This window comes from Squalius cephalus (genome assembly GCF_949319135.1).
Source record: "Squalius cephalus genome assembly, chromosome: 24".
Lineage (NCBI taxonomy): Eukaryota > Metazoa > Chordata > Actinopteri > Cypriniformes > Leuciscidae > Squalius > Squalius cephalus.
The window spans coordinates 5,300,115-5,327,816 of record NC_137145.1 but is presented as its reverse complement, the minus strand read 5'-3'; the positions used below and the strand labels follow the sequence as shown (position 1 = coordinate 5,327,816).

General features: G+C 37.7%; 2 protein-coding genes across 5 annotated transcripts in view; both read left to right on the top strand.

Moving 5' to 3' along the window:
* The window catches only part of grk3 (G protein-coupled receptor kinase 3), a 56,436-nt gene extending 52,810 nt beyond the window's left edge, over positions 1 to 3,626 (top strand). The window contains exon 21 of the mRNA XM_079861274.1: positions 19 to 3,626. Within this exon, the coding sequence (XP_079717400.1) occupies positions 19 to 180 (162 nt within the window). The 3' untranslated portion in view covers positions 181 to 3,626. The remainder of the gene's footprint in view (positions 1 to 18) is intronic.
* A 1,553-nt stretch (positions 3,627 to 5,179) lies between these two features.
* The window catches only part of myo18b (myosin XVIIIB), a 54,490-nt gene continuing 31,967 nt past the window's right edge, over positions 5,180 to 27,702 (top strand). For 2 of the 4 annotated variants that reach the window (XM_079861247.1, XM_079861245.1), the window contains exons 1-19: positions 5,180 to 5,376; positions 7,985 to 8,123; positions 11,394 to 11,483; positions 13,570 to 13,989; positions 14,816 to 14,876; positions 15,648 to 15,760; positions 16,866 to 17,033; positions 17,534 to 17,741; positions 18,098 to 18,240; positions 19,424 to 19,524; positions 19,867 to 19,930; positions 21,061 to 21,205; positions 21,302 to 21,472; positions 22,993 to 23,083; positions 23,166 to 23,358; positions 24,366 to 24,446; positions 24,541 to 24,661; positions 24,739 to 24,886; positions 27,473 to 27,656. In XM_079861247.1, coding sequence (XP_079717373.1) covers positions 13,645 to 13,989; positions 14,816 to 14,876; positions 15,648 to 15,760; positions 16,866 to 17,033; positions 17,534 to 17,741; positions 18,098 to 18,240; positions 19,424 to 19,524; positions 19,867 to 19,930; positions 21,061 to 21,205; positions 21,302 to 21,472; positions 22,993 to 23,083; positions 23,166 to 23,358; positions 24,366 to 24,446; positions 24,541 to 24,661; positions 24,739 to 24,886; positions 27,473 to 27,656 — 2,337 coding nt within the window. In that variant the 5' untranslated portion in view covers positions 5,180 to 5,376; positions 7,985 to 8,123; positions 11,394 to 11,483; positions 13,570 to 13,644. Of the gene's footprint in view, positions 5,377 to 7,984; positions 8,124 to 11,393; positions 11,544 to 13,569; positions 13,990 to 14,815; positions 14,877 to 15,647; positions 15,761 to 16,865; positions 17,034 to 17,533; positions 17,742 to 18,097; positions 18,241 to 19,423; positions 19,525 to 19,866; positions 19,931 to 21,060; positions 21,206 to 21,301; positions 21,473 to 22,992; positions 23,084 to 23,165; positions 23,359 to 24,365; positions 24,447 to 24,540; positions 24,662 to 24,738; positions 24,887 to 27,472; positions 27,657 to 27,702 lie in introns of all 4 variants that reach the window. The other 2 variants (XM_079861246.1, XM_079861244.1) reach the window with 1 other exon arrangement.

The following is a 27,702-nucleotide window of genomic DNA, read 5'->3' as shown; positions in this document are numbered from 1 at the left end:
TTCTTCCTCTTCTCACAGAGTGACCCAGAGTTCGTACAGTGGAAGAAAGAACTCACCGAAGCATTCACCGAGGCCCAGAAGCTGCTGCGTCGTGCCCCCAAAGTCATCGGCAAGGGGCGAACTAACGTGGTGGAACTGTCCAAACCTCCGCTCACTCACCGCAACAGCAACGGCCTGTGAGCCGCCCACCTCCCGCCACCCTTGTCCACTGCTCCTCTCCATCCTTTTCATCAACACACACATGCACACGCTCTCACACTCTCTCCCAGCAAAACGCTTGTCCAGCACCATCAGGCTTCCCAACCGGCACAGTGAGCCGCCACATGGTCCATCTTGGAGGGTTCTGCTGGGCTGCTGTTCCACAACTGTCCGTCAATCAAATGCACACACACACACACACACACACACACACACACAGGTCCTTGGGGTTGGCGTCACTCCAGGATAATGCTCAAGAACAATCAGCGATGTCAATGCTGCATCTGGGACCTTGTTTTGACCAGTGGTGCAGGCTGGGATTCTGTGCCTCTGTTGTGAGCACGCCACTCCTGTTTCTTCTGTGAACCCCACATTCTCCATGCACACGCTGGCATGCTCGTATACAGGCAAAGATAAAGGCCTCTGCTGTAAGGGTCCCAAAAACCCAACCAATGTTCACTTGGAGCTTCTTTCCCAAGTGGCAGTGTGCTAGAGCCGGACAGTATCAGTACTTCTGCTGTGGGAGCCGGTGGATCCTTTTTGCCAAGGGAAACTAGAGCCATTCGGTCTGAGAGAGCTAATCAGATGGAAACAATCTCAATAGACGATGGCTTGAACAATATTACTCCCATTGTCTTTTCATGTCCTTTGTGGAAACGCCAAGGCCACCTCACTGACTGTGCAGTTCTTGAAGCGTATGCTTTGCACCACTTTCTGTCAACATTGTGGGTGCTTGGCATGCATGCAGTTTCATACTAAATGGACTCTGATTTGTGGACTGTTGTGGCACCCGACCCCTGTCCTGTACTTGTAAAGTACAAAAGTCTTCTACACTTCCGTAATACTCGCTGTCGGATTGAACAAGTGTAACAGCATGAGATGCGAGTGTTGTGCACATCCAAGTTGTGCTCTTAGAGGACAACAAACTGTGTAAAAATTAGGGAGCTTTTTTTTTTTTTTGGTGCTCAGCCCTTGTAAACACCAAATTCAGTTGGGTTGCTGCGTGCCCGTTCACGTGCATTAAATGCGTGTACTTGTGTGTGTACACGATGCAAAATGTAGGTGTTGTTGCTTTAAAGGATATGCCCATGTTGTCACCTGGAAGAATTGTTTTCTTTCACCTTGAATGTATTTTTTTGTTTCACTTTTCGTCTTTTTTGTTTGTTTGTTTTTCCGATGGTGGAGTGATTTACGCTGCTTGACACAATGGGAAGGAATGTGGCGGGATGTTTACGAGGACACGCCCCCTTCTTGAACCCAACCCTTGAACTCGCAGAAGTGCAAAAAGTGCCAATGAAATAAATGTTGACTAGAGACACCTGAGAATTCCTCGAGTCCAGGCCGCGTCACCCCGATCTCCCTGTTAACGGCTCCGAGAACAGTGTTGGAACCTGAACGCACAGGAATAAACTGAACTGCAGACCTCCAGTTGCTCAAACAGCTTCGGCGTACATAGACGCCAGTGGACGGTTGACGATGCATGATGTCTCGGTGAGAGGGACCACTTAGGAAGAAAGCAGCAGCAGCATCCCTGGAGTCTTTTATCCGACTGTATATACGAATCCTTTCTCTGTGCATCTACAGTATAATCTTCTTGACAATGTTTGCATATATGGCGAATCTCTGTCTCTGCCTGTCTGTGTTTGTCCCTATGTCTCAGCTTGGGGGCAGGCGGGGTGGGCGGGTTCACATCTGTCAATCTGCGACACGCGCAAACCTCAGGCTGAGAGAACTGTGCGTTCGCGCCTCTTTTCGGACCATCGGCGTAAAAGAGCGGAGAGTTGGATGACTTATCTCATAATGAGGTGCGAAGAGGTCTTCTGTCTGTCTTTGTGTTTAGTTATGCCGGCGCTTCTGAGGGTGAGACGTGCAAAGCGGCATCACCATTATCCATTTACGGGCAGACACACTGTTATTCAGAACGAAGGTAGTCCGCTCGCACTCACAGGTGTTCGGAAAGGTGGGCTGCTTGGTTCGTGGAAGGAGCGACAACTTAAAACCATTTGTTGTGAGGCTTGATTTGAATATAGTTTAAATTTTTATATTGTTTTGAATGTGACGCAAATGCAGATTTCTATAGATGACATATTTTTTTGAGCATGTTATGTGCATTTATTTTTGGTCTATTTTTCTTTCTTTTTTTTTTGGTTTGAATGGAAAAACAAGCACAGCTTAACAGGCATGAGATGATTTTAAAGAAGTGTTTTCTTCATGTATATTCAGGTTCTTTTTTTTTTTCCATGCAGTAATTTTCTTTTTCTATGACTCCTGTCTGTGCATTTCGAGTGATTTGCATGCGACGCCCTGCAAAAATTGCAGGGTTTTGGGGAGTCGACCAGTTTTTGTAGCCTTTGAGTGTCTGGGAGGTGCCATCCTGAGGATGTTTTAGTGCCCTTCAAGGGTTATATTTTCAAACCAAAATGTCTTTGTTTTGAAATATTATCTCTGCACTTTTCCATCACGCTTCACGAGCTGATGAAAAAATAAATGTGCCAAACGACTGTAGGAGAATGTCCTTGAACCAATGAAAAAGCTCATGCGACGCTCGCTGTTTATTTTCTAAACTAAAATTGGTACGTTTTAACAGGCAAGTGTCGACGAGTTTGAGAAAGGGTACAAAAATGTGACCAAATTCAGGTGACGTGGAACAAGTGTGCCGCGGGGCGAACGATCCTACGTCATTGACGATACGCCTCAAAGCTACTGACCGGCGGCGGCCGGTACCGTGTTTTGAAACTGCTAGCCCGTTTCTCAAGAAGGGTGGCACCTCCGCCAGTCCTAAATATCCATGTTTTATTCAGGGGTTTTATATTTTATTTTAACGGTAGCTTTTCATTCGCTTCGTCAGTGTTTGCTTCATTCAAGTGCTTGTGTGTCTGTTCCGTAGCGGTGAATTTGTCTGTGGGCGAACGCAGGTTTTGAAATGGAAGAGGGCGATAAATAGGAATTAAAAAAAAAAAGAAAAACAAACTAACAAAAATCTAAGTATATATGTGTATATGAAATGAAAACAAATGAGCTTAGGTTTATTTAAAAGATTTTACGACGTAGACACACAAATTGACTCGGGAAGGGATCGGGTTTGATGTGAGTTCAACTATTTGTGGTGAAGAATCAGCTCAGATCTTGCACATAAAAGTTTAGATATTGTACCTACAAGTTACAGATTATTATTTTTGTTTGTTTAATACAGGACTCTCTTGCTCTCTTTCATATTTATTGTCTGGTCGGGGAGCTAGTCCCTCTGTGCGTGGGTTTACCTAGGGCACGGAGCTGTCGAGTATCCGGGTTTACAGTCAACCGAAACTCTTTTTCATGTGTCACAAACAAACGCAAATACTACTGTCTGGGGTTATTACCATTTAAGGTTATGATGATAATGATGACGATGATGATGATGATGATTATAATAATAATTATTGATAATATTATTCAATGAATGATAATTGTTATTAAAAAAAAATCTTTTGTTTTTTGTTTTGTTTTTCAGAACAGCTAGGAACATGTGTGTTGGACTGCTTATAAAAACAGTTCAGAAATAAAAGCCCCTTTTTCGTGTTGCCGTGTCTGTTGTCTCCATGCTTTCGGGATTTACTCTGTTTATATCAGAGCAAGGGCGCTGGTTCTTAAAGCAGTCGATTTAAGCTAACTCTTCAGTGCAAGATTTATAAACTGAAACCACAATTAGGCAACTTTCAGGGCAAGTCAAAGCCATTTGGAGGAACTGTGGCCAGATCTCGGTGTGATTGAGCTGTGCATTAGTGTTATGGAGTTAACAGTCCTCTCTTGGATGTCCTCTGTTATCCTGCAGCTATAATCAAAGCTCAAATCAATCTAAGGGTTCTTGAGGTTTACCATCCTCCCCATATTGTAATATTGTTCGCCTCTCTTCTTGGGCCTAGATGTGAAAAGGCTAAATAGTGTTTTTAACTGCACTGATTGAAACTGCAGCAGCCGCAAAAGTATTTGGACTCGAGTCAATGTCTAAATGTCATTAGATAAGAAAATAAAAATGCTGCTAGACTGGAGTCAGCTCCCCACTCGAACCTTAAATTGTTTCTTTAAAAGGCTTTGTTTTTGTCCTCAATGCAATTGCATTCAAAACTGACCCTTTTTACATGCATTTGTAATCTTATTTTGTCATTTGCATGCATGCATTTGGCAGATGCTTTTTATCCAAAGCGACTTGCATTGCATTCAAGGTATACATTTTATCAGTTCATGCATTCCCTGGAAATCAAACCCATGACCTTGGTATCGGTAAGCGCAGTGCTGTTCTGTTTGACCTCAAAACGTGAACAACTTGATGTCTTCATCAGTTTTATTTTTTCCATCAATATGCCTTAAGATAAAGCAAGAGCTTCCGTGTGAAATTGATTTAAAATGAAGTTTGCGAAAGATTAAATTTGTAATCTTGAGATCAAGAAGGATGTCTTGAGATATTCCTCCATGACAGCTTCGTTCGACCCGTTCAAAAAAATCGTAATATCCATTTGCCTCGGGTGGTTCTGTTCTCTGTCTAATTCTCTCTGACACCCTCCTCCCACAGATCTCACCTCCCACCCCCTGCATCTCACAGCTGAGTCTGTCCGTCAAATCACACCGCCAGACATTAGGAGCCCTGCGGACTGTTGACTTGTTCTTTTTCTAGCTGTTGCCAAGACTTTGTGTTTTCACAGGTTTATATTTTAACAAATATCCAGGTGCACTTTTGATCCTAAAACGTCTGAAGGAAATGTGGTTATTCTGAACATCTGACCCCTAGCAAAGTCCCAGCTAAACTGTTACGAAGTATTGGCGCCAAATGAATCGACCATGTTTTGAAATCATCTGTATCATGTGATTTCAATATCGAAATCATTTCCAGCTTCTCCCCGTTTACAGCACTCTTCCTGTGTCAAAGTGTTTCCCAAACAGGGTAGTATGTCCCACTTCTTCTTGCTGCGGGATATTTATAGCCAAGTCTTGTGTTAACTCAGCTGCCATGCTTATCCGTGTGTGTGTGTGTGTGTGTGTGTGTGAATGTCCATGCCACTCTATTTCAGATTGTAGCTTCACCCTCTCAGTGACAGTGAGACTGTGTGCCTTGCTTTTGGCCTCTTCATTTTTTTACTGGAGTTTCACACATACAATACTTTCATTGGATGTATTTTTTTCCATAGAGGAAGCCATCACAAGGTATGCCTGTTGTTTCTTCTTATTGACACCCAAATGTTTGTTTCATTTGTAGATACCGTGATTTATTTATAGATCCCAGACTCTCACAGATATCCCGGTCCTGTATGGCTGGTCTAGCCGGCTGGTGTTCTCCTAATGAAATTAGGGACATTTGGCTTCACGTCTAGGCCCAGAAGTTGAGCGCTTTGTTCTGGTTGAGAAATTAAAGGCCTTCTGTTTGGATCGACGGGATACTCTGCTACTAAACGCGGAGCTGACTCAAGCTGAAATGTGAGCTCTGTCTCCCAGGATCATTTTCAGCCTCTGACTAATTTGTTTTGTTGTTTGCCATGTAATGTCGAAGTGGATGACAAGATGTCGAGGTTTGGCAGAGTCTGATATAATTGCATGCAATGTCATGATCCTGTGACCTAAGCTTCACATGAATCAGTGTTTTTTGTGCATTTGCACTGATGAATTGATTTGCAGGAAACAAGTGAGCAACCATTTGTCTTCTAGAAGAAGCAGTTCTTTAAAAAAAGGTACATTGGTCTTTTATATATACCATGGTATTCAATGATTACCATATTTATATAGGTATTTACTTGGTACGCCAATCTACTTATATTACCATACTATTGGTCCAAAAATCATGGTATCTCTGTGGTACCACGGTCAGAAATTAATCAAATGCCCTGGAATTTAAAATGTTTGTTACATCCGACATCAACATTTGAAGTGGATCGAAAAAGTTCATCAAAGTTGTCCTAAGACAAGAACGGGTATTGTTGAAAAGGTTTTGAAAGGTTTTGATCCACTTCAAATGTTGACTACTGTATATGTATGTATATGTATATTTATATGTGTGTATATATATATATATATATATATATATATATATACATATACATACATACATACATACATACATACACACACACACACACACACACACACACACACACACACACACACACACACACACACACACACACACACACACACACACACACACACACACACACACCACACACACCACACACACACACACATATATATACACATACACACAGTTTTTAATATTCTAGACCTTATTGTATATTTCGTGTAAAAAAAAAACGTGTTTCTGTTAGCCTATATAGATTGAGAATTGACATTGTCATCCATTGTCAATGAATGGATTAAAATGAGGGATAAAAGGTTGGCAGTATTTTCAAAATGGTTAGAAAAAATATACATGAAACACCCTAAGTTAATTTCTGACACCATGGTACATGCCCAAAAAATAATAATAATACCATGATGCCTTTTATGATGTATATTAGAAATGACATGGCAAGCAGTTAATTTTTTTATTTACTTTATTTATTACTTTTTTAAACGAAACTGCACGCACGGCTATCAGCTTTGATTTTTTTTTTTTATTATCATTTATTAGATATTTTGTGTATGTGAACATAGTATTTTGTGTGATTTAACAAGTAATATAGATTTTCGTCGTCATATAAAATTAAAGTATCCGCTATTTATATTGGTAAATCCCTTGAAGCTGTTTGGTTTGCCAAAAGTGGTAATACTGGTTTTTCAGAAATATAAATGCTTAAAACAAGACCTTACATGAATAAAGTGTCAACAAAGTGAAACAGATTTTTAAAATGAAAAACTGCTGGCTGAACGTTGACTGTAATGAACCACAGATCTGTGCTGTTTCCAGTCAATTCCTGCCATTTGGCCTTCATTAGAGCTGGCTTCTGGGTTTGCTTTCATCGTTTGTTTGTGTTGTTGGAGCGGGAGGTCTGTATTTATCATGGAGCGAATGCTTCACTGAAGACTGTAGAAGAACATAATCTCTTTCATTTAGTATGTTATTGCCTGGACAAGCTCAGCTGGATTTATCATCATCATCATCAACAACAACAGCCTAATTCTAGATTTTAGCATTTTCTGGATATTTGCCTGTGCATAACACACTGTCTTGATACCAGGCTGTTTTGGGTGGTTGCCAGGGTGTTGCTATGCAGTTGCTAGGGTATTTTTGGTGGTTTCTAGGGCATTGCAAAGACATTACCCCTACCCCAAATCAATATGATAGTTAGTTTCCTAAATATGACTCAGTTGAACATGTTTTCATTTGCTAGCAAATTTGTTTCACCAGTTTCCCTAAATTCTGGATTTTAAGAAACCATGTTTATTCAGCGGGAATCTCATCTCACATATTGTATATGCAAATTATATATTATATTTGGACTACAGGGCATTTGAATGCTTGAATCTGATCAACAAAGGTCCTTACAGCCTACAACAGCAAAATAAACCAACATTTATTGAAATATTTTTGTAATAATAAAATGTCACATAAATTGCAGATTTAAAGAAAACGTAGATTTAGAGGAAATATAATAAAAATGTAATGCAAAACATTTATACTATTAGTTATTACTTATATTTATAGAATATTACACATTACAATGAAAAATAATATTTAATACAAATATTTATTATAATAGTAAAATGTTTATTTAATTTAAAAAAAAAATTACATTACAATTTATTTTGAGGTTAAATATGACCCAGACATTTCTTTATGAGATATTTCTGTGATATTGTCTGTCTGTTTCTCCCTTGGCAGGTCCACAGTGTCACTGTTTCCATTTTTTTGCTCCACTTTGTCCTGCTCAGCATCACACCTGGCTGGGATCTCCCTGCCTTCACCCCTCGTCCCGTCATGGCGCTCTCCTCACGCTTAAAACTCTGGGAACAGAAGGGAGGTGCAGGACGGCTGCATGCCTGTAGTTCAGCAACTAACCCGCACAAGTTCAACAATTAATCACTGTCCTTTTGTAGATGCTTGTAGTCTGTTTTCAGTCTCACCCAAACCATCCACTGACATTCATTTTATAATGAAAGTCAAAATACTGTCTGTGTCTCTTTAAATCTTTGTATTTTCTAGTCAGGGAACATAAGAGGGGAAAGACTGAAATCTGTGCTTGTCAATATTACATATGTGAAATCTAACAATGGTATCATAAATGTAGCTTCTTTATCTCAAATCACACACACACACACACACACATACAAAAACTATTTTCAAGCAAGTCCTACTAATGCATGTCCTAGGGTTAAAAAATATATTAAAAAAGATGGTGCTATAACCACAATTAACTCCTACTCCTAGAGTTAGGCCGTCATGATTGTTTGCTAACATTATCTTCATTTTCATTTGGGTGCCTAATATATACACACATATGCTTTTTTTTTTATTCGGCCAAAATATTTCTAGAATATATTCTATACAGTATTTTGTAAACCTCACTTAAGAAAATATTTTTCACATTTAAAATATATTTCGTTTAACCCTTCAAATGGTGAAGTATATATTAGAAAATTTAATTTGAGGGGCAATAATTTTTTCTATCTTTGAAATACACTTTTGGGTAAATGCAAGATATATTAGACAGATGGATAGATAGATAGATAGACGGATAGATAGATAGCACAAGTACGATGTGTTAAAGAGCGCTTAATCTGGAAAGCGTCTGATAAACATCTTAGAAAAAGCAGTTTTACATGCATTCTAAATCATAAACATCTTAAAGACATTGTTTATGTCTATTTAACACAGGAAATATTGCTGATGAGTAAACACTCCTGCAGATGAAAATGCGAACATCAATTAGACGTCTCTGTGATGTGCGTGTGCTATTAGCGTAGATAGCGTTATGGAATAGACATCTGTCTGACTGCATACATTTTATTGTTTACAATATGTGTGCCTCTCACCAAATGTGTCCAACACCAAATAAGTCATTAATATTTCATAACAGTTTTAAGTAGGCTTTAATTCTCACAGTGTGACCCTTGTTGCTGCCACGTTGGTCTCTATGGTGGTCCGCTCCCTATGGTTCGCTAAGATGACAGTATTCTTAGCATCGGTGATGTTTTGTGGTATATTTAAGGTTTTAGCTCTATTGAATCTGTCATTAGGTCTTTAATATTCTAAAACGCATCTAAAGTACTTTTCCAGTTGTTCTCAGCTGCCATGTGCACGTAATTATACTGTAGCATACATGCTAAAGCTATCTTTTTCCCAGGCAGCTTTAGCTCGTTGGTATTGCAGACTGGACTGTTTCCACTGGCTAGCTGGCATGAAGTGCAGTTATTTTACACTCTATATAGTGTTACGGCTCTGTTGGTCTGCTAAAGGCAACCCACTGCCCTCAGCTAACATTCAGCAGCTCACCATGTGTTTAATATCACTGTATGTGCTGCTAATAGAGTGTCGATGGAAGCAGTGGAAACTGTCAGAACGTTTATGGGACGATACTAACAATATCGTCTATAGAGTTCACCCACATAAATTTACCGTGGTTTTACAATAGTACAACTACCTCTAGTAACTAGGCCTACAGCATTTTGGTTGAAGATTCATGCTAAATAGTCGTGCTAATATTATGGGAGTAAGAGCATAATTTTCACAAAGATTCACAATATGTTGTAGTAGCCGCCTACATTTGCTAAATTTTTAAGCTATAAATTGTTTCATACCAAATAGCATTGTTAAACGTTATATTCATTTGACCTGTGTTTACTATGGTCTTACTACAAATACCCTATTCATATTTACTATGCATAAACTATGGTCAATTTGAAATGAGGGATGTATCTATAGCATGTTAGCAAAAGTAAGCTAGCAAGCTAAATACTGAGCTTTAGCAAGTTAGCATGCTGGATAAGGGAAGGTTTGTGTTTCAATTATTTTCCCCAACAAAAGTGTGCTATGGTATTATTACCATGTTTGTTTGGGCATGGCTCTTAATACCACTGTAAATTAAAACTTACATTAATAATCATACATTACCATGGTATTTAAATTATTGTTAATGTTAATATATTAAAATATTAGGGTATTACCATTTAACAACATCAGTTTACTATGGTGTTTTCTTAAATACAAAATTAATTGTTTGTTGTTTATTTATATTGGAAATGCATTTAAAAAATGGCAGCATTTATGATAAAATACTAGTAAAGGCCATTTTTGTAATATTTAAAAATATTTAACTGATATATATTTTTTGTACATTTTTGAAAGGGAAAATAATCCAAACAATCTCTTTTTATTATTATTTTTTAATCAGTATTTTGTATTTGATTATCAGATAAAAAAAATATAAAACATCCTTAAAACAACATGCATGAAAGTTATGACAAAATGTTAAAGGGCTGGTATAATGCCCTTTTCACAAGATATAAAATAAGTCTGATGTCCCCAGAGTGTGTATGTGAAGTTTTAGTTCAAAATACCCCACAGATATTTTTATATAGCATGTTAAAATTGTCACTTTTTGAGGGTGAGCAAAAACGCACCGTTTTGTGTCTGTTCCTTTAAATGCAAATGAGCTGCTGCTCCCGGCGCAGAGGGCGGAGCTTCAAGAGCTTGTGGCCTTACATCTCACACCAACATGCACTGAAAATTTCAAAAACGTTTAGCCTTTTATGTTCAAACCGGAGTCAAACAAAGATGGAGAGACTCAAGAAGTGACAACATGTAGAAGCAACAGGACATTTCTGAATGGTTAGTTGATGAATTTATGTAGCTTATGTGTAGTTATCTTCTAGTCATTGATTAGCATATTCTGTCTTGATAATCTATAAATCGTGTTCAGGGGGCGGGGTTTATGTAAATTCTAGGGTTGGTTATGTCACTAACCCTGGAGGAATGTCGTGTAATCCCTACCAGCCGTTTGTTGTAGTCCTTAAAAAGCAATTTCTTTAAAAGCAAATATCTCCCTTTGCTTTGAACTTTGAGCACTGGAACTTTGCAGATGTTGTTTATGCTCAAACAGCAACATTACACACTAACTAAAGTTAGAAAAGTGAAATCATTATCAACCACCCCTTTAATAAAAAGCATGTTTGCAGTGGGAATGTTACCTTCTAACCATTTTTCATGTGATTTGTGTCAGTCAGTTAAACGTGGACAGTTTGTTGAAATGGAGTTCATGACGTGAGCTCCTTTATTTCCCATCTGTGAACAGATCAAGGAGGAAAAGAAGACACCAGAAGCCGTCGCCGCACAGCCGCCTCCTCCTCTCTCCGCCGTACCTGGAGGATTCCTCAAACAGTTGGTGAGGGAGACAGAGAAAGAGACACGCCACAAAGAGCCAGAGCTTAAAGAGGAGAAGGCGGTGAGATCGCACTTCAATGGGTGGGATTCTGCTGGAAAAACCCAAGTGGTGTTCACTGCAGAGCCAAATGACATCCAGCCCCCCCTCTCTGGACGTCATGGGTGGAGCTTGACCTAGTCCAGCTCCACCTCTGTGGATCTAATGGGTGGAGGGATAGAGTTATGGGTGGGGTTAGAACTTCTAGCTCCACCCATTACAAATTACATCTAGAGAGGAGGAGCAGGACTTAACACTCCACCCATGGCTCTGCAGTGAGCAGCCTCTCGAAAAAACAAAAAACAGGTTATACAGTTTATCATGGTCAAGTTGGTTTTTTAAACAAGGAAGCTGGTGATTCTCAAAACATTCTTAAGAAAGAAATTCTTTGTAACTGCTATTTTACTTCTCAGTTTCCAAAAATGAAGAACTCTGTCTTCATTTACTCACCCTCATGTTGTTCCAAACCTGTATGAGTTTCTTTCTTCTAATGAACACAAAAGAAGATATTTTGAAGAGTGTTTGTAACCAGACAGTTGGCAGCATCCATTGACTTCCTTTTCTTTTTTTTTCTGCAATGGAAGTCAATGACTACCATTAACTGTCTGGTTACCAACATTCTTCAAAATATCTTTTGTGTTCAACAGAAACTCATTCAAGAGTGGAACAATATGAAGGCAAGTAAATGACGACAGAATTTTTCATTTTTGGGTGAACTGTCCCTTTAAGACTAAGGTTCAGAATATTTGTATTCCCAAAAACATGTAAGAATGTTCTTATCTTTTTTCTTAAGATAGTTCTAAAGACAAAACTTGCATAATTTGAATTCCTGAAAAGAATGTTTTTCATAATCATCGTCGTCAACCTCGTAAATTTTGAATAACCTCCAACTTGACACCAATGATTGATAATGTAAACAATGATCGGTTATTAATTGTGAGTGAAGTAACTTTCTGCTAAATTTGAAATTCAGTAACATCTCTACAAATCATAATATTTGACAGCATTTAGCACAAAATAACTTTATAACACACAGCATATTAAAGGTGCTCTAAGCGATGTCACATGTTTTTTAGGCCAAAATTTTTTGTCACATCCAGCAAACATCTCCTCACTATCTGCTAGCTGCCTGTCCCCTGAACACACTGTAAAAAAACGCGATCTCTGTAGACAGCCCAGGCTCCACAAATGGCAAGAAAAACAAACTGGCCCAGCCTTGGCCATGAAACATAACAAACAGGGCTCCAGCCAATAACCGACAAGAATGATTTGGGGGTGGGGGGTTGGCGGGTTAGTGCGCGTGCACATGAAGGGGGGTGTAAGAAGTGGAGGAGAAAGAAGCATGAAGAGGGAAGTTAGCTAGAGGAGAGATGTCCTAACAACGACTAACGTTAAAATTGTATATTCTTGAGAATTTTTATATGGCCGACACACGACCAAAGAGACGACGTTCCGATTTTACATCGGAAAAGTGTTCAAAAGGTGGCGAGAACTGGCTTCCAATCCAACATTCAGGTGGCTCTGTTTTTGCTGGACAGGCGGGTAAATCCAGTTTGGTTTTTCTAAATGGTTCATGACTTTTTCAGGAAGCACGGAAGGGAGGGGGAGGAGACGGGATGAGCAGGAGGGAGGGTCGAGCTAGCCTCCGTTTTGTTTGACAATACTTTGAACGTCAACAAGAAGTGACGTAACCCAACATCTCTTAGAGCACCTTTAAAAATGCCATGTCAAGTAAATAGTGTGCACACTTATTATGATTATTACGGTAATCTACTGGCAGCCGAAAAAGGGGTTTTTCATTTCATTCACTTAGGAACAATCTTAGAATTTATCTTAAGAAATGTCTTAATGTCTTTCTTAAGAAGACTTTCATGAATCCAGCTTCAGGTTCTTTCAAACATGTGATGCCACTAACCTGGCAAAACTTTTAGCATTTATTAACTCAACGTTATCAGCTGGTTTTCATTGGGTTTACCAGCAGGGGATGGTCTTGTTGTCATAAGAGTATGACTTACACCAGTCTCCATGTGGTTTTTAATGCTCCTCACAGCCCAGTAAACTCAGCAACAACCTGGTCCAGAATTTCTTACTTCCCGACCAAACTCCACCAATACTGGAAGCGGAGATGGCACTTCGAGCAGAGCAGCTGATGAACGGAGAACGGGGCCGCCACACCAATCTGACAGAGAAGAAAACCTCCTCTCCCAGGAGGATAATGTCACCGGAAAACCCAAGAAGTCCGAGAAGCGACTCAAAGTTCACGACTCCAGAGATCAACGGGCAGGCACCCAGCCCCAGCACAGATAAAGCTAAATCTCCAGGTCCACCAATAGAAAAAGAAGTGAAGAAGGAAGACGTAAAGGTACAACAGGAAGTTAAACCGCTGAAACAGGAAGTGAAAGAGGTGAGGCAAGAACCTGAGGGTCAACTCACTGTAACCCGTATAAGAGAGGAGCCCAAGGTGCCAGTGGTAGGTACAACCAGTGTTGCTTCACAATGCATTTATATTATTTTTATACAGAAAGTAGATTGATTTTGCCCATCAGGAATTGATTATATTATGAGATCACCGATATTCACTTCAATTGTTATAAATATTTTGTATTATTGTTGTAACTGGTATTACATTAACATTAACTCACTTTAAAAAAAACAACAACTTAGTGTTCGTGCTGACTTTAAAAAAACATAAAATTTTAAGTTAAGTCAACTCAAATATCCAAGTTATAACATTTAAAAGCTGCACGAACACTTACTTTTTTTAAGCTGAAACATTTTTTACAGTGAATAATTTAATGCATTAAATTATTCTATTAACAAATGGCTAGTTTTTAGCATTGTTATATTTGTAGTGTTATTTTAAGGTTATTTATTTACTATTTCAGAATGATATTTGTATAATTTATTATAAATGTTAAATTTTTATTAATTTGTTATAGTATTTTTTAAAAGATTTATATATATATATATATATATATATATATATATATATATATTTTTTTTTTTTTTTATTTTTTTTTTATTATTTAGTATTTTATTAATATGAAGTACTATTTTAATTTTAGTACATCAACTTCAACTTGTTTATTTCAGTTGGTAACCAGGGCAACATTTTTAAAGCTTATGTTTTTCCTCTAATAATTTATTTTCGCTTTATTTCAATGACCAAAAATGATTTTTAATAGTTTTAATTAGAGTTTTAGTTAGCAATAACAGCACTGGAATGTAGAAAGGTTGTTTTACATCTGCTACACTATATCTGTGGCCTAATTCTCTCTTCCTCTTTCTCTCTGCAGAGGGATGTGTGGTATGAAGCTGGTAAAGTGTGGTACGCTCACAAAGATGGATATACACTCGGTTAGTCAGCTCTTGTACCTGTTCACCTTACATTAAGAGAACAAGTTGTGTTGTTGATGGATTGACTGGTATTTTCAGTAGTTGTTTGGGTTCATCATTCCTGAATTGCATGTCTGAAGGCTAGAACAGCTCTCCAGTCCTGTGGTGTTAAGTTACAGGTTATGAATAGCGTGTTGTCTTAGAGGATGCTATATTTACATGTGGTCTTATTGATTTTGGGACCTTCCAAGAGTTCATTGTTTTTGCACTATGTAAAAGCTGCCGCATTTCCCTATTTTAGCTTAATATTGCTTAATAAACACCTCTTGTGTTGCAAGATTCTCCTCTTTGCATGAAACATAAACTCTACTCTGTAAATTGTGGCGTGATGCTAGCAGGCTAATCTTCTTCCTCCTCAGTTTAGTGATGAATGGGTTTAGTGTTGTTATCTTATCAAGCCTCGCTAAATCTACGCGCCCGAAATGTCATCATGTTATAAGTTTCAAAGATTAACTACTGCAAAAAAAAAACACACGCACACACACACACACACAGTACTGCAGTATCTTCATGAACCCAAATCTGTCAAGCTTCAAAAAGAATAACAAAAGCACCATAAAAAAGGTCCATGTGATTTGTTGTGTAAGATTTGATGTGAATTATGCTTTCAAAGTGTCAATGTTGCATTTTTCAATATGTGGATGCAGAGGAAGGGAAGATCTATGCCCTGTAGAGAATTGACATTGATTTGCGTTGAGTATTAGTCACCTTTGACCCCTCTGACTCTCACAGTCACTCAGCTGAAGCCGGACGAGGGCACGCCGGATCTCCCCGACGGCAGGGTGAGGGTTCGACTGGCCCCTGACGGGTCCCTCCGTGATGTCACCCAGTATGAGATCGAACAGGTGAACTTTATTCACTGCTGCTATTTATTGAAGCCCATTTCCAATTTATGAAGGGGAAAAAAGTCATGCTTTTGTAAATCATAATTATGACATATTGGCATGCAGTAGTTAATTTCAACATTATCTCATAATTTCGACTTATGTCATAGTATGTCATAATTTCAACTTTTTATGAGGGGGGGGGGGGCTTTTTGTCGGTGGAGTTTGGTCGGGAATTTTGATTGTCATAATTGACTGTTTAAGCATAATTTAAATTCAGTAAGTCAGAATTTCAGCTCTTTATGTCCTAATTATGACTTAATATCTCATAATTTCAACTTTTTATGGCATAGTTGAAATTAAGTCATAATTTCGTAAGTCATAATTTTGTTTTTTATCTCATAATTATAACTTTTTATGTCATACTTATTACTTTAAACTTTTTTGATGTCATAATTAAGTGTCATAATTTTGACTTTTTGTCAAAATTTTTACCTTTCATCACATAAATGACTGTTATTCATAATTTGACTTTTCATGTCATAAATATGATTTTTGTATGTCATAATTTCAACTTTTCAACTCATGATTGACTTAGTTATGAGGCAAGTCATAATTATGAGATAAAAAAAAATGACATATTGACTAACCCTAACTTTATCTCATAATTTTGACTTGTCATATTTAAATATTAAAGGCATAATTTTTTTTATATTAAAGGCAACCATAATTTCAATTTAGTTTGTCATAATGTCAACCTTTCATGTCATAATTGACTAAAGTCTTAACTATGACTTAGTATATAATTTTCAACTTTGTCTCATACTTAAGAATGAGACAAAATGACGAGTCAGAACCTTGACTTAAGAATTTTTTTAAAGAAATTCATACATGTTTGAAACAACTTGAGGGTGAATAAATGATGACAGATTTCTCATTTTTGGGTGAACTATCCCTTTAAGAATGTCATAAATTCATAGTATGTCATAATTATGACATTTCATGTCATAATTTTGACTTTTCATCTCATAAATATGACTTCTTTTGTCATAATTTCGACAACTGTCTGGATATACTCGTATGATATGCATGACCAGTGCTGACATCTTTCGGTGGTTGTGTTCAGCTGAATCCTCCTGAGCTGGACCTGAGTGAAGACTTGAGCGAGCTTGTGAGCATGAACGAGTCGAGCGTCCTTCACACTTTGACCAGTCGAGCTAAAGGATATTTACCCCTGACCCACGCTGGGCCCAATCTACTGGCACTGTGGCCTCCTCTGTCCTCGCCAGCCAAGGTGAGACCCAAAACCGGCTATGTGACCTGTATGATTACAGTAGTTATAGTTAAATACAGCACATTAGTTGTACAAATGTATATACTGACTAGTGTAGTTTCCTTACAAAAAAGTACCATGGTATTACTGTGTTTTTGGATGTAGTTCCATCAGGGTTGTGCACTATTTAAGAAAGAATAGCTTTTAAAATGTACAGTTATATGCCTTTTAAATTCGGTTCAATTGAAATTAAAATATTAATGTATTTTTTATATATTTCTTTGTATTTATTTTTGTTTATTTTATATTTTTTGTTATCAAAGGCTATAGTTATATATTCAAAAATATATTTATTGATGTAATAAATTGACTCATTTTATCCAACATCGAAAAAGAGGTCATGTCCTGTAAAATTTTGGTACCACTCTGTACTTTTTTTGTTAGCCATGCAGAATCAGGTTTGTGCTCACTGCAGTAAACAGACGTTTTGTAGAATGAAAAGTGTTTGTTTCGTGTGTCAGGGTCTTCGGAGCCGACGCTGGGAGTCCTGGGAGGCCCCTGGCCCACTGCAGGCTCTGGTGAGGAGGGTGTACGTGTCCATGGTGGGTCAGCGGAGGGACCAGACTCTGGTGGCTTTGGGCCGCTGTGGGACAGGGAAGACCACTACCTGTCAGTCGTTCTCCCAGGAGCTGCTCAAACAAGCGGGAACAGCGGGAGGAAGCCTTACCTGTGAGTGGATACACTTTAGTGTTTATAACCTAAAGCTACAGTACAGAACGGGAATAGAGTACATCTTAAAACTTACCAATAGAAATGAATCAAACAAGTCCTTGAATAATTTGCATTGTCTTTGCTGAATTTGATTTCTGAAAAAGCCTCTGGTAGAGTTTACATTAAGCTCCTCTCTAGTAATTACAACAGCACAGTGTGACATGTTTCACTCCACTGAATATCAGCATTTGTGTGTGTGTGAATCTCCTGACGATAAGCGATTGCTGAAATGCTATAGCAGCAGTTTAGAGGCTGTTGAGTCGTGTTTGTGTGTTGTCACTTGTAAAGTTGTGCTGGTTTGTGTGTAACTGCAGTAGAGCGTCTGCAGGCAGTGTTTACAGTGCTGCGCTCTTTCGGGTGTGTGAGCTCGTCTCACAGTGAAGCCTCGACTCGCTTCGCTATGGTGCTCTCACTGGACTTCAACCACGCAGGACTCGCTGCTGCCGCACATCTGCAGGTGCACATCTATCTATCTATCTATCTATCTATCTATCTATCTATCTATCTATCTATCTGTCTGTCTGTCTGTCTGTCTGTCTGTCTGTCTGTCTGTCTGTCTGTCTGTCTGTCTGTCTGTCTGTCTATCTATCTATCTATCTATCTATCTATCTATCTATCTATCTATCTATCTATCTATCTATCTATCTATCTATCTATCTATCTATCTATCTATCTATCTATCTGTCTGTCTGTCTGTCTGTCTGTCTGTCTGTCTCCTATCTATCTATCTGTCTGTCTGTCTGTCTGTCTGTCTGTCTGTCTGTCTGTCTGTCTGTCTATCTATCTATCTATCTATCTATCTATCTATCTATCTATCTATCTATCTCCTGTCTGTCTGTCTATCTATCTATCTATCTATCTATCTATCTGTCTATCTGTCTGTCTGTCTCCTGTCTGTCTATCTATCTATCTATCTATCTATCTATCTATCTATCTATCTATCTATCTATCTATCTATCTATCTATCTATCTATCTCCTGTCTGTCTGTCTATCTATCTATCTATCTATCTATCTATCTATCTATCTGTCTATCTGTCTGTCTATCTATCTATCTATCTATCTATCTATCTATCTATCTATCTATCTATCTATCTGTCTATCTGTCTGTCTGTCTGTCTGTCTGTCTTTCTCCTATCTATCTATCTATCTATCTATCTATCTATCTATCTATCTATCTATCTATCTATCTATCTATCTATCTATCTATCTATCTATCTGTCTGTCTGTCTGTCTATAAATATATCTATCTATCTGTCTGTCTGTCTGTCTATAAATATATCTATCTGTCTGTCTGTCTGTCTATCTATGCGTCTATCTATCTATCTATCTATCTATCTATCTATCTATCTATCTATCTATCTATCTATCTATCTATCTATCTATCTATCTATCTATCTGTCTGTCTGTCTGTCTATAAATATATCTATCTATCTATCTATCTATCTGTCTGTCTGTCTGTCTGTCTATGCGTCTATCTATCTATCTATCTATCTATCTATCTATCTATCTATCTATCTATCTATCTATCTATCTATCCATCCATCCATCTATCCATCCATCCATCCATCTATCTGCATAGTCCATCTGTCCTTCCGTCTGTCTAAATCTGTCTAATGTTTTCTCTGTGTGTCTGTTTCAGACGATGCTGCTGGAGAAATGGAGGGTGTGTCGGAGGCCGGAGGGAGAGAGTAACTTCCTGGTGTTCTCTCAGATGCTCTCAGGCCTCAGCGCAGACATGAGGTCCGTTCAGTCTCTGGAGCTCTCTGTGGTCACACTCAGTAGAGGTTTCCTGGCTTCTCTCCTCACAGGCCTGAGTGCAGCATTATTAGACGGCGAAGATCTAAAGTTACCTGTCATTAAACCTCAGATCATTCACCCTATTGTTAGGGGTTTGTTTTTGGATACAGTTTCCCCTCAGTGGCACGCACAAGCTCTTCTGCGACCGCCACTTTGGCAGAATGCCTGCTCTTTTCATAGCTTTGCATTAAAACAAAAGCTCCAGAGAGCTTGAGGGGGCCAGATCTCGTCTGATGTCATTTCCTGTTTAAATTTGAGTGTAACTGTCTTGTTCTCTCATCACAGGTCTGAACTGCAGCTGCACCAGTTAAAGGAATACAACTCATTTGGAATCACATGCCCAACCAAGGTATGAACTGTTTAAACAAACAAAACACAAAGAAAAAAGTGATGAATATTAAACTAATATTCCTAGCAGATTAGTGCATGTGCTTTGACATGTGGAGCTTTGGTGCTCATGTCAGCAACACACTTTTAAAGGAGTTCACTTTCAAAAAAAAATTTGCTGATAATTTACTCACCCCGATGTCATCCAAGATATCCATGTCTTTCTTTCTTCAGTCGAAAAGAAATTAAGGTTTTTGAGGAAAACATTCCAGGATTTCATATAATGGACTTCAATGGCAACCAACTATATCAATGTTCAAAGAAGGTTCAAATGTCCGTCTCAATGCAGCTTCAAAGTCTCGACACGATCCCAGTCGAGAAATAGGGGTCTTATCAAGCGAAACGATCGGTCATTTTCTAAAAAATAATATATATATATACTTTTTAACCACAAATGCTCGTCGTGTACCATCTCTGAGATGTGCCACGCATTGCGTCATCACGTTGTAAATATCTACACGTCATATATCTAAGTTATTTGTCTGTGTACTCTGGTTCATCTCATTTTCTCCTCCAACTTAAAAATCGTCCCACATCTTTGTTTTAATTTACTATTATTATTATTTTTATTTTTTATCGTGACGTTTCCAACGTGATGACGTAATACATGGCACATCTCAGAGATGGTACACGACGGGCATTTGTGGTTAAAAAGTATATACTGTATATATATTATTTTTTAGAAAATGACAGATCGTTTCGCGAGATAAGACCCTTACTTCTCGACTGGGATCGTGTCGAGACTTTGAAGCTGCATTGAGACGGACATTTGAACCTTCTTTGAACATTGGTATAGTTGGTTGCCATTGAAGTCCATTATATGAAATCCTGGAATGTTTTCCTCAAAAACCTTCATTTCTTTTCGACTGAAGAAAGAAAGACGTGGATATCTTGGATGACATCAGGGTGAGTCAATCATCAGAATTTATTTTGAAAGTGAACTAATCCTTTAAGTCTGGCTTGCAACATTTCCTGGATCCTGTTCTCCCCACTTTTACCCACAATTCCATCAAATTTAGAGCCCAGCTGTATATTTAAAGTTTTCTCTAATAAGCTTTAATAAATAAAATGTCTGTCCCTCCCTCACTTCAGGTGGATGAAAAGCAGAGAGCTTTAGTGGGTTTCGGGAAACTTCTGGCCGCCATGAACACTTTGGGATTCTCAGCGGATGAGCAGAAGGCCATCTGGCATGTTTTAGCAGGAATATATCATCTTGGTGTCGCAGGAGCATGCAAAGGTAAGACAGGACTACACTGATGACTGTATTTTGTGAAGCGAAAAGAATTTGGACAGTCTTTTCTCTTTTTTCCCCCCCTTTCTTCTACGGCTTCAGTGGGCCGTAAGCAGTTTATGAGTTTTGACAGCGCGCAGACGGCCAGCGCTGTCCTGGGTTGTGAGGGAGAGGAGCTTCACACTGCCGTCTTCAAACACCACCTGAGACAGTTACTGCAGAGAGCGACCGGAGGAGTCCGAGAGAGACACACCGCAGACCAGCCAGAGGAAGGTCCGAATACAGTCCCTGTTAAACCCACCACAACCTCGAACATCCCTGCTCAAATATGTGTAGAGGAACCAGTGATAACACACAGAACATATTACACATCAAATAAGGCATCTTTACAGTTAAGCCTGCCCTGTGCCTGCTCAAAATTCTGTGTAAAGACGTAATGCAGCATAAAAGCCAGATTAAAGCATGCCTGCTCTGACCCACCTCAGCCTTATATACAGTTTATAAATTTGGCAATAGATAAATAAACATGAAATAGTGTAGTTTTTTTTTTTTAATTATTATTCAGTTGATGAGGATAAGCAGTTTAGTGTCATTGTACAAAATGCCTCAACTGATCAGTTAGAAACTAATATTTCAGAGAGCCACATATTAAAATGAATATCAATTGAATAAGGGTTATAACCAAAACATTTCAGTTTCAGCTTGTTTAAAATGTTTTGTCTATTATTTAATATACAGTGCTATGCATAAGTTTAGACACCCATGCTAAAGTTGACTAAAAAGAGGAATAAAAAATCATCTTTTGGAAATTGAACTTAATGCCTTAATTTTAAAAATTAGGAAAAATCCAACCTTTAAGGACACCAATTTTCTTTGTGAATGAATAATGTATCGTAAATAAATAAATGTTCTTCCTTAAAATACAGGGTGCATAAGTTTGGACACCCCTATGTTAAATTCCCATAGAGGCAGGCAGATTTTTATTTATTTTATTTTTAGGATACTATGCATCCTGATAAAGTTCCCTTGGCCTTTGGAAATAAAATAGCCCCACATCATCACATAGCCTTCACCATACCTAGAGATTGGCATGGGGTACTTTCCATAAGATCATCTCTCAATGCAAATCAAACCAGCTATTAGGCTAACTGAAATAAAACCATGCCAATCTCTAGGTATGGTGAAGGCTATGTGATGATGTGGGGCTATTTTAATTCCAAAGGCCAAGGGAACTTTATCAGGATGCATAGTATCCTGGATCCATGAAGTAACTGGCCTTTAAAAATAAAAATCTGCCTGCCTCTATGGGAATTTAACATAGGGGTGTCCAAACTTATGCACCCTGTATTTTAAGGAAGAACATTTATTTATTTACGATACATTATTCATTCACAAAGAAAATTGGTGTCCTTAAAGGTTGGATTTTTCCTAATTTTTTTAATTAAGGCATTAAGTTCAGTTTCCAAAAGATGATTTTTTATTCCTCTTTTTAGTCAACTTTAGTATGGGTGTCTAAACTTATGCATAGCACTGTATAATCAGCCTATTTATGTTTCTATTTCTTCCATACACTACTGTTCATACACAACAAAAATATTTCACAATATTTCATATTTTATTTGAGGATGTCCTAAAAGAGAAAAGTAGTTTATAAATAAACTAAATCAAGATTATTTATTGATGATGCTTAAGGTTTTCTTATAGGAGTCTATTGTAATTCTAATTATCTTAATTTGACAAAAATATCAGTCCTTATTAAGAGAGCTAGATCAACATATGTGTGTGTGTTTCAGGTCCAAAACTGAGTGCTGCTCAGTGTGTAGAAGGGATGGCGGCTGGTCTCTATGAGGAACTCTTCACCACTATAGTGTCTCTCATCAACAGGTAAAGACACGTGTCCTGGTCAATGATATGTCTCTGAAGTGTTCCTGATATGGCTGTGTGTGTGTGTGTGTCGTCTCCCCAGAGCGCTGCAGTCTCAGCAGCTGACGCTGGCCTCTGTGATGCTGGTGGACACACCGGGCCTGAGGAACCCCAGACACAGCGCTGACGACCGGGCTGCCGGATTCTCCGAGCTCTGTCACAACTACTTACAGGAGAGACTGCTGGAGCTTTACTACAGTCACACATTCACACAGACGCTGGAGCGATACACACGGGTACTGTACTGAAAACAGCTGTGCTGTGCCTCAAACTAATATTGAATATCAATCTTGCTGATTTAATTCAATTCAAAAACATTTCATTTAAAAATAATATATAAATAAAATAATATTCCTACGCTTTTAGAACTTCTATTTCTGTATGCTTTACTGCCATTTTGTTATTTGGTTAATAAGCTATATCTAAAAATGCCATATGACAACCACAATTAAGTAGTGAACATGAATATGAATCTTTCTGATTACATTTGAATTAAATTTAAAAATAAAATAATTAAAATAATAATATATAAAGTAACATTCCTATGAATATTTATAACTTCTATTTCTGTATGTTTTACTGCCATTTTTATTCAATAAAGTATTTCTAAAAATTCCGTATGGCAACCTCAAATAAATATAGAATATGAAAATGAAACTTATTTGCTGATTAAATTTTACTTTGATTTAGGTAAAAAAAAAATTTTTTATAATATTTAATTTAATTTTAAAATAATATAATAAGATAATATATAAATATAATTCCTATGCATATTTAAAACTTGTATTCCTTTTTTACTGCCGTTTTGTTATTTGGTCAATAAACTATATCTGAAAATTCCATATCTGTTTTTTTTTTTTTTCATGGCACCACATGCTAATTTTGAAGTTGTTTTATCGTTGATAACCTCAAGCAAAAATTTAGTGTTGTTTTTGACAACCTCAAACAAATATTGAATATGAACCTTGCTGAATTCATTTAATTGAATGCATTAAATAATAGAATATAATAATTCCTATGCATATTTATAACTTCTATTTTTATGTGTTTCACAACTATTTTGCCAATTTGTCAATAAACCATGTCTAAAAATGCCATATCTGTTATTTTTCATGGCACCACATGCTAATTTTGTGAGGGGGTTTGGCATTCATGTTATAATAGAGAGCTGACAAGAAATGTACTTTATAATAATACTAACAAATAATCATTTGTTTTTTAACTTTCTGAATAATTTCCTTAGGAAGGAGTACCTGTAGATTTCGCAGCCCCCGAGACGAGCCCGTCAGAGGTTGTGTGTGCCGTTGACCAGCCAGGACTGCAGGTATCACTCAGTGATTCTTAACACACTTCTACAGACCTCAACCATGCATGTCATTTTACACCGCATGTGTGTGTGTGTGTGTGTGCGTTCTCAGGTTCGAGCACCAGAAGGCGACTCTCGAGGTCTCCTGTGGGTTCTGGATGAAGAGATGGTCACTCCTGGTTCCACCGAGAGCACAGTTCTGGAAAGAGTGTGTCAGTCCTTCAGCGGCACAGGTACGTCTGTGATTCTGACCTTCTCCTGTGATGTTTGATCACACACTTCCTCATCTCTGTGCACGCTTGCTTCTCAGTGCGCCAGTGCGAGCAGCCTCTGCAGTGTGAGATCGCTCACCTGATGGGTTCAGATCCAGTCCGCTATGATCTCTCAGGCTGGTTCAGTCAGGTCCAGAACAATCCGTCTGTGCTGAACGCCAGCTCGCTGCTGCAGAACTCCTCGATGTAAGAGAACACAGATGATCAGGCACTTTTACACGGCTCTAGAGCTTTTCCTCATACACAGTTCTGAATATTATTACCAGGAAAGTTATTAATGATTTGACATCATTCATTGACTTACGTGTCATCTCGCCAATTTTATACCAATAAAAGTACCATGAAAAATAGCAGGTATGACATTTCGAAAAAGTTTATTTGAACAAATAACAAAAGTAGCAGTAAAATATAAGGAAATACATGTAAATTTTACAAAAATTGATGGAAAATGTTTAATTGTCTGGTGTTTGGTTCATGTGAACTATGCTACGTTTGGAAAATTCATATTAAAACTACATTTTCCAAAATATGGGCAAACATTTTACACTAAACCATGTCAAATTATCCATGTTATCCCCATAAATGACATTTAGAAATTTGGGTCTTTTATAAAGTGAATTTTTACATAAAAAACTGTTTTTGTATAAAAACCTGTTTAAAAAACATTTTTAATTTATTTATATAAATTTCAAATATATCATAAATCCTCCAAAAACTGCACACATGTGGAGTAAAAACATTAATAAACAGAGTAAAATTACATTTGTTAAAAAAAAAAAAAACTATTATTCTGTTACAAAATTACATGTTATTGCCACGAAAGTCACTATTTTTTTCACGCTAACATAAAAACAGATATCATTACAATTTATATTTTTAATTGTAGATCTAGAAAGGGTTGAGAGCCGTACAAAGTTTCATGCCATTTGGACAAAGAGAACATTTTAAATAGACTTTAAATATGGGTGGGAATGTTTATTTGTTTTATTAATTTTTTTTTTTTTTTTTTATTAGTCTGGTGTAAACTCTGGTAAATTTGGAACATTATTTTATTTTATTGGTCTGGTTTTCAGCTCATGTGAACTCTGGTACGTTTGGAAAATACCTATTAGAAAATATAAGGAACTAGACATTAAATATGGGTGATGGAGTTTATTTTGTCTGGTGTTAATTTCATTTGACCTTTGGTGAACTGCTATTGATGACATTCTGTATGAATTGCATTTTTGCATTCCTCCATGTCTCATTTAATATAGTATAATGCTTTCTCATTGCTGTTTGTCTCTGAATAAATTGCCGTTGGAGAGCAACTCGCATTCCTCGCGTCTCTTGCAGATCCTCTGCGGCAGACAAAAGCAAGTGCTGTGTGTGAGTTTTGGTGGTAAATCATATTCAATAACACAGTGATGCTTGCGCCTTGTCCTTCTTAGCTGTTACCAGGAAACAGTGTTAAACATCTGCTAGTGCTCACGGTGGTCATGCTGATGACGTAAACACAACGCAATACAGCCGACCATGAGCTTAGTGTCGGCAACTTTTAGTAAAGGCGCTTGCATGCTGTCCGTTTATGAAAGCAGCAATGAGAAATGCAATGTGCAACTTTTACATAATTAAGACTGTAGCATCTTTTAAAATAAGATTTGATCAAGTGGTGTTCACTAGATGTCATAGGGGAGAGCTTGTTTTAAATGCTTCCACACATGCTAGCATGACTAAACTTGGTGTATTTACTAGTTGCCGTATCAACACTATATAGAGAAAACATTGCGCCAAAATTAAAAGAAATTTGGAAGATATCAATAGACATTTATTGAACCATAGCAAAAGTAAATTTCTTACTGAAGTTAATTTTTCATCTCTATTTTTTGTGTTTATTTAAAATTGGACAAATCTAATATTATTTTAATCTCCAATATGTTATTTAACGGTTGATATAGTTCTGTAATGCTTCGCTAACTAGCAGAAGACACTAGCAGGGTTTAAATCACAGTTGTGCAGACGGGGCATGTTGTCACACTGCGTTACAATGAGCCCCTATTAGAAATATGCTATTATATTCTATACTTTTATGAATTCAATTGAGAAAACATGAGGAAAATGTGAATAAAGACTGAGAGTCAGTGTTCAGAAATTATTAATTATTAATATGTTTTGAACTATGTTGTATAGCTGTGTTTTCCTGTGTTCGTAGTCAAAACTTATAAATGAGTTTATTACATAAATTGCCATTATTTTATATGAAAAAGTTAATAATTGTATTTTATTGAGAAAATATTTTAGTTTGTCTTGTATGTTTGTTTGATTAGATCAGATTGCATTTTAATCTGTCATATGGTCATGTTACGATGTACCTATGGGACATGTTGTCACATTTCACTTCCATTCTTTTGGGGTATATCAAGAAAAAAGTATATACTGTATTAATAAAACAAAAACACATAATTGTACTAGACATGTGTGAAATTAATGTGGGAAAAACAAATAGATTTACACAAATCGAGAAAGTCAAAACTTTGTGCCCCGCTCTCCCCTAGGTCATACAGGATTGACTGATACTAATACTTATTTCTGATACTCATGGATTTCACATATTAATTATTTGGCACTTTTAATTGATATAATAATGGAGAGATGACAGAAAATAACTTTTTTGTTAATACTTATGACTTTTACATCATCGTTATTGTAGTTCATGTGTACCCAACTATGATGGCAAACGTAACTGTGTTCATCCTGAAATGATCCTGATTCTCTCTCTCTTCCTCTCTTCAGTGTAGCGGTGAAGGCCGTGTTCGGCCCGCGGGCGTCTGTGCCGCCTCTCTGCCGGGGTTTGGGTGGCGTGGAGGGCGGCTCTCAGCGCTCACTGGAGAGGAGCGGGACGGTGCGCAAGACTCTGAGCGGAGGGATGGCGGCCCTCAGGAGACATTCCCAGTGCATCGCTGTCAAACTGCAGGCGGTGAGAGACTCATGAGCTGTTATGAAGCCGTTTCCATCTGTCTTCT